We start from the raw sequence: 13,425 nt of genomic DNA on the forward strand, positions 1-13,425 counted from the left end.
CTGGCTTCAATGATATTGAAGTAAGGAATGGCTGTAAGACCTGAGGTGAGAGACTGATCCCTGTGACTTCCGACACTTGAGTATCTTATCTAACTTTTTGTTGCTAGAAAAGGGAGATCATGGCAGTAACTATCCCAAATGCCCCCAAAAGATTGTTGTAGAGATAAGACATGTTTATGAGTTGAATGTATTATTCTCTTGTTTTACTTTCCCTTGTTGAGGCAAGTATCATCGAAATTGATGTCATAGTCCACACACATTTCATATTTGTAGAGACGGAGGAACAGACTGCAGACTGTACATATCTGGCCATATGATTTTTACATCAACTAGAGGTTAAGGATATTTTTATCTGGCTATGGAATGTTGAAATTGCAGTAAATGGAAGATGACACCGCTGTTTCATTACACACGCAGAAGAACAAAGCTGGTTCTCAATAGGAAAATATGGAAATAGTCCATTTCCATACTCACCCATTTCCAAATAGTCTGTCTCCTTCCCAGAGAGAAAGCTAAATTCATAATCATGATTGAAAGCAAAAATTAATAATTTAATTGCTATCTAATGAGGAAAATCATAACATCAGAGGAAAGCACACAAGGCCTCGCCTGAAACCCCTTTGCTGCTTTGAGAGTGAATGGACAAACTCCTGGAGTGTACGACTTCCTCTTTCAGTTGTATCGTTACTTTATTTAAATGAGTAATTCTTGTGCTTATCACTCAGCATGTACCAGCATAGTCCATAGACTTTACTAAATGAGTAGAAATGGAGATGAGATGAAAGCATTTAATTTCACATTAAAAAAAGAAAAAAACAATCCTGGACATAGCATCCTAGTTAACAATGATGTAGTCCTATTGCAGCCCCAAACCTAGAAGTTATATCAGGAAAAGGCCTAGTTATAAGTAAAGATGAAGCCTGTTAACAGACATTGGTTTATGGCACAGTCCCCTGACAACAAAGACAAAGCAGATTGTCTAAAGAAAACAGTACAGGAAGAATGCAGAATCATCAGGAAATCCATTCCAGACTCCTGCTCACACACACCATACTGCCTGGAAGACGCAAAGAGAAGAAGAAGGCACAAGGAATCTGCACTCCCAGCTCATCTTCTCCACCAAACCTGTCGTCACATCTACCTCAGCCAAATGGTTAGGTGAAAATATTTAATCCTATGTAACCCGAAATGAAGAAAAGTCGGATATCAATGACATAAGGACCAGGTCTGGTTGATACTGATGAGGCTTACCCACTGGCGTTTTAACATAGTATCAAGTCACATTGCCGGGAATCTTTCTTATGTTGGTTCTCTTACCTCCTGGTGATTCTTGGCCAGCCATTCCTTGATCGTATCTAGGGCAATGATTGCAGCAGGCTCATTTGGAAAACCTAAATGAAGAGCATAAGGAAACCAATAAATAAAACAAGGAAGGGATACAGAAGTCATCCAAGGCTTAAGAATGTGTTGATCTTATTTTACATAGTGTTCCATTCAATAGGCAAGTAAAATAAGGCCGGTGGTGAAAAATTTTACATGAATATAGAATCTTCGATCAATAACATGGTATAAGACTAGCTCTGTACCAGTTCCAAAAAAAGAAGGATTTAATAAAGATATCAACAGCATTCATATATACTTAATAGCTTATAATGTACTTTATTCTTCTCAATAGTGCTCAGTTTACTCTTTGCCTCAGTTTTTTTTTGTCATTGAAAATAGACTTTTTTTTTACAACTTTTTACAATGTATACTAATTACATTCCCCCACTCCGAGATCCACGCCACTCACCCTATTCCACATCCTTTCTTTCTCTTTTTCTCACATTTGAAAACAAACAGGCATCTAAAAAATGTCTAATAAAATAAGACAATGTAAACATAAACCTGAATAGAAAAAAACAAATGAAGAGAAAAACAAAGAGCCAAATTAAAAAAACAAACAAACAAGAAACATAAGGACACAGAGACACACATTGGTAACCAGAGAAATCCCACAAACTACAAAACTGGACACCTTAATATATAAATGAACGACTTGTAGTATAAAGGGAAAAAAAAAAGAAAATAATGCCCAGGTGAAGCATCATGAGACAAGAAAACAAACAAACAAAAAGTAACCTCCAAAATCATTGAGTTTGTTTTGTGTTTGCTATGCCTCTTCAGCTTTAAATCCCAGTAAATGTGGCTCAGCGAAAACATGTGGTTGATGTGGAATCATTAGCTCAATGTTCTATCAGGGAACTGCTACAAAGTAAGGAAGCTAACATGCCATAGCTATACATATGGCAGCAATCTCTTATCAGTAGTCAATGATGGTGATTCCAGCTCTCCTTGGTGATTCCAGCAGTACAGATAATGTCTGGGATGAAAATCACGTCAACTAAACTGACCTTCTGGTGTGGTTTGATTTTACCACAGCATTGGAAGTCACTGAGTTTTGTGTCATCTCAGCATGAACACACATGTTTGTAACGTCAAATGCACACCAGCATGATTGTTTAGCTAATGTGACGTGAATGTATCCCGAGACCACCAGAACTATTGCATAGTTCAACAGAAGTAGATGGTGTAACCTGCAAACTCGAATTTCTCTGATGTTGTTGAGGAGGAGACAGGAGGGACTATATATTATTGAAACGCTTTTTAAGTTCTATGCTGGTTACTTAATCACCAAGTATCATTTTCTTTCCCATTAGCTCTAGCTTTCTGGATTTCCATGGCCCTATATCTCTCATTTTTCTCTGTTTTCCATTGTTTAAATATTATCTGCAAGTTCACAATGGAGTGGTTTACTGTTTATAAAGTTTCACAATCATCACTGTCCCCAGAGTACTTTAATGATACCTTAAGATACTCTGTACCCAAAGTGCTCCTCCCAAAGCTACTGTCTTTTCTCAATCCCACTACCATCAGTTTCTCCTTCTGAACTTCCCAATGCACCTTCTTGTAGTAGAAGGCCGCTTGTTGGTTCCCAGCTGCTCAGCCCAAAACTAACAACACAGAAACTGTATTAATTAAATCCCTGCTTGGCCCATTAGCTATAACTTCTTACTAACTAACACTTACATATTAATTTAACCCATTTCTATTAATCTGTGTATCACCACATAGCTGTGGTTTACCAGCTAAAATTCCAGCGTCTGTCTTCAGGGGCTCCATGGCTTCTCTCTGACTCCACCTCCTTTCTCCCAGCATTCTGTTTAGTTTTCCCTGCTTACCTCTATTCTTTTGCTCTTTCAGGCCAAGCCAGTTTTCCTTATTAATTAACCAATTGTATTCACAACATACAAAGGGGAATCCCACACCACCTTCTTTTGTGGCCTCTTCTGTATGACCAATACTTCTCAGGTTCCTTTTTTTTCCTTAGATATGCCAATAAAATGCTTGTCATTCCCAAGTTCTTACATCTAACTTTCTTCCTACAGTCAACCTTAGCCAGTTTCGGCATCGACCACAACATTGTCTGTGAGATGCCTTCTATTCTTCCATTCTACCTTGTCCGGTTTCAGCATCAATTGCTAGATTGTGTGTTGGATGCCTTCTATTCAGGGTCTCTTGTGCACTTTCTGACTTGGCAAAGAAAGAGAGGTGTTGCTATGTGGAGAATTTCTCTGGTGGCAGATACACATGGCAGTGTTTATGCTGACATCTCGATCTTGGAAGCCTTCAGAGAATTGGTGGGAAAGATGAGCAACCACTTCAGTGCCCTCATTTGCAAGCATTTGTAAACAAATATTGCTTTTCTGATTAGGTTTTCTGCAGGCTTTGCTAGAAATTACGTTAGGAAGATGGGGGCTATTGACAGAGGACCAAGATCCATGTACTTTAATTTATAAAAAGTGGAAACCTCTGTAATATGAAAAATGTCACCATGTTCCGAGTACTTGTAAATCCCTGTGTAACATTTAGAGTTTATTTTCTTTAAATGAATGCTTTGTAATATAAGACTTTTAAAATTAAAATAAAAGAAGTTGCTAATTAAAAATAGTTATTCTATTAAACAAACTATCCTTGAACCAAAAATGAGTTGTTTTCTAGATACCTTTTAACAACACCATCTCCAATAAAAGCCCAACGTTTAGGGAAGGAAATAAATGAGTAACTAGGTAACCACAACACAGCAAAATGAACAGAGTAGGGTGGGAAAACACAGATGAATGGACTCGGCAGAAAATGACAGAAGTTTGGAGGATGGACACTCAAAGTAGCCATTGAAGAAACATTGTCCTAAGAACTAAACAGCCAATGTCAAGGGACTAATGGAGGAGATAGGGTAAGTAAAGTGAGATTAAAAAAAAAAAACAGGGTGAGTTCATGGGGCTTCGAAAGGGAAGTAGGCTGTAGATTTGCCACTATGGAGTTAGTCAGAGGCCTTGTTCAGTCCTCCTTTCCCTGAGTGGAGCACTAGCATCTGTAGCCATACTTTCCTCATTGTAATCCAGCACAAAACTACAACCTGTCTTCCTTATGGCTTGCTGGCTATGGCAGTGCCTTCCTCTGAGTCTAAACAGCTAAGCAGTGGCATAAGCACTTTTGTCTGTGTTACCCTTCTAGTGGCCTTGGGTGCCCCTTACAGACTTGTTTTATTTTTCTCTGCTTATTCTCTTCTCAAGAAATTCTTCTCCAACTTCAAGGTATATTTAGTAATTACTCAAAAGATAAAATTATAAGGGTACGGATATCTAATAAATACTGTCATCACACTCAATTGCAATGGCCATCTGTATTAATGCTCACGTTTAGAAGACATAATTCCCCACAGATGAAATTAGACAAGTTCTTACAGAACCATAGCAACCACGGTAAGTTCTCAATTATCCCTGACCTCTTGGTCACTCTCTCACATACATCAAAGCCTCTGGCACAGAGTTATGGTTTTCATCATGATCTCAGGGGTCTCTGCATCCCTGACTGATGTCAACACCCAAGGCTGTGACCCACCGAATACCCAGTTGTCATGTACTTGACCTGTTCATCTTCAAATTCAACGTCCTCCATTCCAGATGCCTTCTTCTTAGGTCACACACTGGACCTCGATGTAACATTTTCAATCTAAGGTTATGGAGTGAAATGCCCAAAGCCTGTTTCCTATTTAGCTTTCTCGGCTGCTTTCTTAGCCATGCCTCTTTGTAAGCATTTGATGTCTCCTCTCTACTCATGCTAGTCCCCATCAATCAGCGTCAACACTTCTGGATGCTCTGGCTCCTTTCTGCTCCTTAAGGCTCATCTCTCGTTATATTGCTACTTGTTTAAATAGAACTTTACTGGGTGCTTTTTACTGTGTTTCCTTACATGGTTATGTAATTTGTGTAAAGATAAAAGATGATAAATTATTAACAAAATCCCCATACTTTAACTAGTAGGCCAGACTATTTGGTGCTCAGATCATGATGACTTAGGATATATTCTGCATTCCTCTGTAGCATGACTTCTAAGGAGCTGTAGCCCATGTACAAATGGCCAGTCTCAAGAAAAACAACCTAGGCTATAAACTTTATTACTCGAGGTGAAAGTAAGATACCAAGCCATCTATTCAAATATTGACCCTGAGCAAATGGCCAAGAAAATAAGAAGTAAGTAACTTCCTATTCAACTACTACAAAAGACTTCCAACCCTTCTAAGTCATGATAGTCCCTCTATGAACTTGACTACTGACTTTAGATATTGTACTTCAATAATTTCTTTCTGTTTGTCTCTGTCAGTGTGTCTGTTTCTTTGTTTCTGTCTCTGTTTCCATTCATGTGTGAGTATGTATGTATGTTACATGCGCATGTATGTTACATGTCAGAGGACAACTTGCAGGAGTCACTTGTCTCCAGCATGTGGGCTTAGGAGCTTGAACTTGAATTATCAGGCTTGACTTCAAGTACCTGTACCCATTAAGTCATCGTAATGGCCCAATGACTTTTCTTTGTTTCTGTGTTTTGCTATATTCTCTTTTAGCTAGCTGCACTAGCCTCACCCACGCCGTCAGGTTGCTCACCTAAGAAGGTTAAAGAAGCTTCTGTGGAGGACAAAGGTGGACCACAATCTACAGTGGGGTAAGCGTTCACTTTCTTTGTCTTTTCTCTAATCACTATTCCCGGCTTCTTTTTGTTTTGTTTGGTTTGCCTTAAGTCCTTAACCCATAAATGTAAACCCCTACCCCCAAGTCTGTAAAAGCATTCATTTACTTAAACTCCAGTGGCTACACTTTGGCTAAGATTTCTTTGGGTAAAATGAAGTCTCTAAGCTTTAACTCTCTGTCTTCTACCTTGCTCCCTTTCTCTGTCTTCCTGAGGAAGTAAGGAGTCTCTATTCTTTCTGTGTTTTCATTCTCTCCCAGGTTTCCTTCCTCCAGGGAAAAGGGTATGCCATGTAAATATCTTCTTTCTTGAGAGTTCTTAAGGTGGTAACACTTCGCCTCCCCTCCACACAGTGCCTGGCTCCTCCATACCATTCTCAAGGAAGCCAGAACACAGCCTGATTCAAATGGAGCAGGGGGTGGGATGGGGTGGGTGTTGTGAGGGGTAAGGCAGGAGGAAAGGCAGATAAATGCCAAGTTTCTAGAGGCTCTTGGGACAAAATGGGTTGATGGGGAACCTTGTTAGCCACTCATCTTTAAGAGGTGGATCTTAGTTAAAGCGTGGCTTCTCTGGGACCTCCAGGAGCTTGCTCTCTGTGCCTTTTCCCATGGGACATTGCTGTGCTTGGAATTCTTGTCTCCTATTTCATGAGTTTTCCACTTAGAGTAAATAAAATATAATTGTTTTATCCTTAGCTAGCCTGGTTATTTCAACAATGGGTGATTGTGATGAAGGGGGGAAGAGAATATCATTGAGCCTTCACCCCCATCCAGCCTACCATGGTGGGCTCATGCTAGGGCCTTTGAACAGACAAAGAACAGTGGCTTTGCCCTGTAGGGAGAAACCTACCCCTGCTGTTCTCTGGGAAGCACACATCACACATAGTCCCAGTGGTTCTAGTCTGACACTTTTATAATTTGGATGGAAGCAACACAAAAGGCTGTGTGTGTGTGTGTGTGTGTGTCGGGGGGTAGTAGGTGTGGGTGTTTCATTCACAGCTGTCACTTCTCACCCAACTCACAATGTCAAGGCCACCCACCTTATTGCCCACTCCACCACACCTCTGTGCTGGACTTTCTGATCTCCAGGTCGCTAGCATTTGTATGCTCACCACTTACAGCCACCATTCCTGTGCCTGCCAGATTTTATGATGCAGGTCACTTATCACTGTGGCTCCCCAGAGTGGTAGGGAAGTATATGTGTCTGGTATCATGAAGTCAGACATCCTGTTCTGAGAAACTTCTAATTGATCGGGCTTTTGCTTCTATGGGACAGTAAGTCTTTCCCGTGACAGAGGAACCTGTGTGTGGCCAAGTTTCAATCTGAGTCTTCCTTTGAGATCAACTTAACAGCATGCTGGATGTTTGGAATCAACAACCAAGGTGACTCCAGAGGGAAACTGGGTCTCACTTTAGGGGGCCAGAGTTCCCCTGTTCTTTAGCTTGGCCCAGGTAAGACTGCCCAGATCCCTTGCAGACAAACCTGAGCCCCATCATCTATGGGTGGATGATACATCTCTGCGGCCCTCCACTACTTCTGGAATGTATTCAATCCTCAGAATCTGAGAAGTAGGTTGTTCTATTCGTTTGTTGTTTTTGTTTTGTTTTGTAAACAACAGTCCTTTATTCGATCCCTGGGACAATAGCGCTCTTTCCTCATGACATTCTGAGCCAGAGTTCCATTGCACCTCTTGGCCAATTATGTTACAGTCTCTACAAATTTCTGGGTCCAGCCTACCATCAGAAGATTCCATACTCTGTCCCTTCTCCTCCTTCCCCTTTCAGTCTTTTCCACTCAGTCTTTCTCTGCTCATTCCTCTCCCATTGATTCTCCTGAGGGAAAAAATGCCCACCAGTTCTTCAGGGAGACAGATGTCAACTACAATTGCAGGGTTAACAAAGAATTTTTTTTTGTTTTCTTGTATACTTTAACTTCTTTTCTCATACAAGACAGTTAAACTCCTTATATTAAAGCTATCTCTTGCTGATATATAATATTTTATGATTTTCATACTCTGCTGAGACCAAAATATATGCAGAAAAGACTTTTAAAAAAATCTTACCAGCAAAAAAGACTACCTTAAATCAATAACAAACAGTAGTCTTTTAGTTTAACCTTGAAAGTGTATCTTAATTTGTTACTCTGTGTCATAAATGTAATTTAAACTTGACCTTTGTAATAGATTAGCCAATTTGTTGGTAACACTACTATGTCTCATGATATTAAAGAAGGAAAAAATAAAATGTCTAAAGGTTGTTAAAGTTCCCAACATCCAAATTCAGTACACTGATACAAAATCAAAAACTGGCTCTCAGTTTAAAACGAAGGTGCTCTGAAGGTTTATGTACAATTAATTGTTTATTTAGTGTTTGTGGATATAAACATGTGAGTGTATACATGCAGATGTATGTATATACATATGTGTGAATGTGTGTGATTTTGTGTGTGTGTGTGTGTGTGTAAATGTGTACGTGTCATTTAACTGACACAGATGTTCTGCTTTGACTAATATAACCAGAACTGGTTTTAAAGATATGAGTTTATGGTTTATTAAAGTATTTATATTTTTGGCTGAGTTTATCAAGCTTTTAAATACCTAAAGCTGGAGTCTTCACAAAGACCTACTTTAAAAATCCAATTGTTTTGTCCAAGTTTGTTGAAAAGTTAAACAAAAAACTTAAATTGAAAAATGATTACTTTCTCTTTCAGACTGCTAAAGTTGTCCTGGGTGTTTGACACCCAAAGATTAGGCATCTAAACTCATGAGGACAAAATGACTAGAAGGATCGCCAATAGTTTGTCTCTGGCACACCAAAGTTCATCAGGACCCAGGACATGATGTGATTTTGGCTACTATTTTATGTGAGCAACAAAGAGGTAGGCTAGAAATTTTATATTTGAGTTCATACTTTTTCAATTGCCAATTAGGATGGATGAAATTGAAGAGGTGAAAACTGGAGAATAGTCAGTACATAATAATATTGGGATAAAACAGTAATAGGTATGAATTTTTGTCCTAATAAAAGCAATAATTTTGTCATTAAGGAAATACTTTCTACAGCCTTTGTTATTCAGAAGTGGAATGGAGGGAGAAAGGCCCCCTCTTCATCAAAAAAATTAATGTCACAATATTAATAAAATCACAAATATTATTTTGAATATTCATTGTTCTGAATGTAGGAACTAATTATCTTGACTATTACACAAATAATAATACTGTTGTCTGACTGACTCTTCTGCTGAGTGTGGGCTAGGTTTATGAATAAGAATTGTAATGGTTCCTAATACACTTATTTCTAACCTGATTCATGTTGGTTGTGAGAGCTGAATGTGGTGGTCAAAGATCCTGAGGAAAAAAAGTGGCTGACTCTCTCCATATCTATTCAATATAGTTCTTGAGGTCCTAGCTAGAGCAGTAAGATACCAAAAGAAGATCAAGAGAATACAAATAGGAAAAGAAGGAGTCAAACTCTCACTGTTTGCTGATTATATGTTAACTTACATAAGTAACCCAAAAAATTCTACCAAGGAATTTCTACAACTCATAAACACTTTCAGTAATGTAGCAGGATACAAGATTAACTCAAAAAATCAGTAGCCCTCCTGTACACAGATGATAAAAGGACTGAGAAAGAAATCAGAGAAACATCACCCTTCACAATAGCCACAAATAACATAAAATATCTCGGAGTAACACTACCCAAACAAGTGGAAGATTTGTATAACAAGAACTTTAAATCTTTGAAGAAAAAAAAAAATTGAAGAAGATACCAGAAAGTGGAAAGATATCCCGTGCTCTTGGGTAAGTAGAATTAACATAGTAAAAATGGCAATCTTACCAAATGCAATCTACAGATTCAATGCAATACCCATCAAAATTGTAGCAAAATTTTTCACAGATCTCAAAAGAATGGCACTCAATTTCATATGGAAAAGAAGCATCAAAATCCCTGACTTCAAACTCTCCTACAGAGCTACAGTACTGAAAACAGCCTGGTATTGGCATAAGAACAGACAGAAGGACCATGAAACTGAATAGAAGACACAAATATCAATCCACACACCTACGAACACCTGGCTTTTGACAAAGAAGCAAAAAATATTAAATGGAAAAAAGAAAACATATTTAACAAATGGTGATGGCATAGCTGGATATCAACATGTAGAAGAATGAAAATAGACCTATATCTATTACCATGCACAAAACTCAAGTCCAAATGGATCAAAGACCTCAACATAAAGTCAATCATACTGAACCTTACAGAAAAAAAGTGGGAAGTACACTTGAATGCATTGGCACAGGAGACCACTTCCTAAATATAATCCCAACAAAACAGACACTGAGAGAAACAATTAATAAATGGGACCTCCTGAAACTTAAAAGCTTCTGTAAAGCAAAGGACATGGTCAACAAGACAAAATGACAACCTACAGAATGGGAAAAGATTTTCACTAACCCCACATCAGGCAGATGTCTTGTCTCCAAAATATACAAAGAACTCAATATTGGTCATCAAAACAACAAATAATCCAATAAAAAAAATGGAGTACAGACCTAAACAGAGAAATCTCAACAGAGTAATCCAAAATGGCTGAAAGACACTTAAGGAAATATTCAACATCCTTAGTCATCAGAAATGCAAATCCAAACAACTCTGAGATTCCATTTTATACCTGTAAGAATGGCCAAGATCAAAAACACTGATGACAACTTATGCTGAAGAGGTTGTGGGGTAAAGGAAACACTCCTGCATTGCTGGTGGGAATAAAAGCTGGTCCAACTCACTTGGATGTCAGTGTGGCAATTTCTCAGAAAATTAGGAAACAACCTCCCTCAAGACCCAGTAATACCACTTAGGGGTATATATCCAAAAGATGCTCAATCGTACCACAAGGGTATGTGCTCAAATATGTTCATAGCAGCATTGTTTGTCATAGACAGAACCTGGAAACAATCTAAATGCCCCTCGACTGAAAAATAGATAAGGAAAATGTGGTACATTTATACAATGGAGTACTACACAGCAGAAAAAAATGACATCTTGAATTTTGCAGGAAAAAGGATGGCACTAGAAAACATCATTTTGAGTGAGGTAACCCAGACCCAGAAAGACAATTATCACATAAACTCACTCATAAGTGGGTTTTAAACATAAAGCAAAGAAAACCAGCCTACAAATCACAATTCCAGAGAACCTAAACAACAATGAGGACCTTAAGAAGACATGGGAAATCTACATGGCAAGTAGAAAAAGAAAAGATCTCCTGAGAAAATTGGTAGCATGGGGACCTTAGGAGAGGGTTGAAGGTGAGGGGAGCCAGGAAGGGAAACAGAGAAAAATGTAGAGCTCAACAAAATCAATAAAAAAATGGGGCTGTTATGGTAGCACAAACCAGAGGTTCTATTAATATAACGATGATACAAACTGACATTTTGGAATATATGACCCTAATACCTTAATTAACTGACCTTATTGTAGGATGTGGCAGAACAGAAATCTTTTAATTTTCAAGTCAGGGCTCTAGTTACACTTTTATAAACAAGGGTGTTCAAACTGTAATTATTTACTGTATCAATCTAATTCTGTCATCAGACATGTATCTTATATTTGAGCGGTAATTGTGATGGATGGAGAGAGGTATCAAATATATAGTGTTAATGACAATTTTTAAATAGTTGTGTAAGTTGATCCAAAATAGGGAATGTGATTCTCATATTAATAAGCATAGTGTGGTTAAAGAAGGTATGCTTTCACTACAAGATTTAAGGTGGCGATTTCTAGGGAGTGGGGGTTGTGAGCTGTTCTAGGATAATGATTGTTTCTATAGTATTTATTATAACAGTGTATTCTGCTATGAGAGAAAAAAAACAATGCAAGAGACTGTAACATATTAAACATCGAGTCCCTAAACTCATTCTAATTCTCCTTAAGTCAAAGGTATTCATGTTTCTACTAATGTGGAAATGAATTCTTTTAGGGCTAAGGTAAAATGGGTCATATATCTTCTTCGACATGAATTATTGAGAAAAAAGAAAATGTATTATTAGTAGGCTAGATAAGAGGATAATGGCTAATGTAACTTTACATATATATGTATATATACATATATATATATGTATATATAATAAGTATATTTGTTTGAGCTGTGGCCCAGTGTACTCCAATTAATGTATCTTTTGAGTTTGATGATTTTTCTGATTACAGAAAAGAATAAATTTAGAGGCTAAAATGAATAAAACTCCTAATCTTATATTAATAAGAGAATGTAGTATAAGAAAGGGTATTCTTAGGACACAAGGTAAAGTGAGAATTAGAATTGGAGTTAATGGACTTACAGTCTCTTTATGAAAAGTTTTAAAACCCCAGGAAGTTGTTGAAGGAGTGATCTACAATGTTTGGTCCTTCTCATAATCATATATCACCTATTGTTTCCATTCAACAGAAGTTAGAAATGCTATAGTAATGAGAATGGGGATAATTAATAGGAGATTAATTAAATATAAAGTGTTAAACATAAAATCTGGACCTCTAAGAATAAGATTTTAAGTATTCAGCATTTTCTATGCTCTGTCTCCATAACAGGTTATATTTGGAGATAGTACGTCTGTATACAGTTACTAAACTTAGATGATTTCATTTACTGAATGAAGAATACCAAAGTTTGTTGACTCTTACACAGACATCTACAGATACCTAGATCTGAATCCCAGTTGCCTATGGCACCTATTCAAGTGGTTAGTCTCCAGAAGATTAGATTAAATTGTCAAACTTACTACTCAAAAAGACAGTGAGATGCCCACTATCCACTGATATGAATCCCATAATTTATAAGATAAGACCAACTGACTTTCTTTACGACTATTGTAAGATGTTTAACCTCTTACAACATGGTTCCCTCTATGGGTCCTCATCTGTTGTCTCCCTACAGTGTATTTGAATAAATTTCTCTCCCTATCTGTAGGTGGTAAATATTTTTATTATTTACGTTACTAGCATCCTCTATGCCATTCACAGGGTAATTTCCTTTTCCTGAAATGACAAATGACATCCCCACCCCCACTTTGTTTTCTTTTTTGGAGGCTTACATTCAGTTTTGTCTTCTGTTCATTTATCATTTGTCTTAATAATTGTTCTGTTGCTGTGAAGAAGCACCATGACCAAGACAACTCATATGAAAGAAAACATTTAATTAGGGGCTTGCTTAAAGTTTCAGAGATTTATTCTATTGTCATTGTGATAGGGAGGATGGCAGTGTGGAGGGAGGAGTTAAAAAAATAGCTGAGAGCTACATTCTGATACACCACCAGAAGGCAGAAAGAGAGATTCTGGCCTGGCATGGGCTTTGCAAAACCTC

General features: G+C 37.8%; 1 protein-coding gene across 8 annotated transcripts in view; it reads right to left on the minus strand.

Moving 5' to 3' along the window:
- The window catches only part of Macrod2 (mono-ADP ribosylhydrolase 2), a 1,889,233-nt gene that overhangs the window by 523,298 nt on the left and 1,352,510 nt on the right, over window positions 1-13,425 (minus strand). For all 8 annotated transcript variants that reach the window (XM_085696807.2, XM_085696806.2, XM_085696803.2 and 5 more), the window contains exon 8: window positions 1,318-1,391. In XM_085696807.2, the coding sequence (XP_085552933.2) occupies window positions 1,318-1,391 (74 nt within the window). The remainder of the gene's footprint in view (window positions 1-1,317; window positions 1,392-13,425) is intronic.

The sequence above is a fragment of the Myodes glareolus genome, chromosome 10 (assembly GCF_982192425.1).
Source record: "Myodes glareolus chromosome 10, mMyoGla1.1, whole genome shotgun sequence".
Classification (NCBI taxonomy): domain Eukaryota; kingdom Metazoa; phylum Chordata; class Mammalia; order Rodentia; family Cricetidae; genus Myodes; species Myodes glareolus.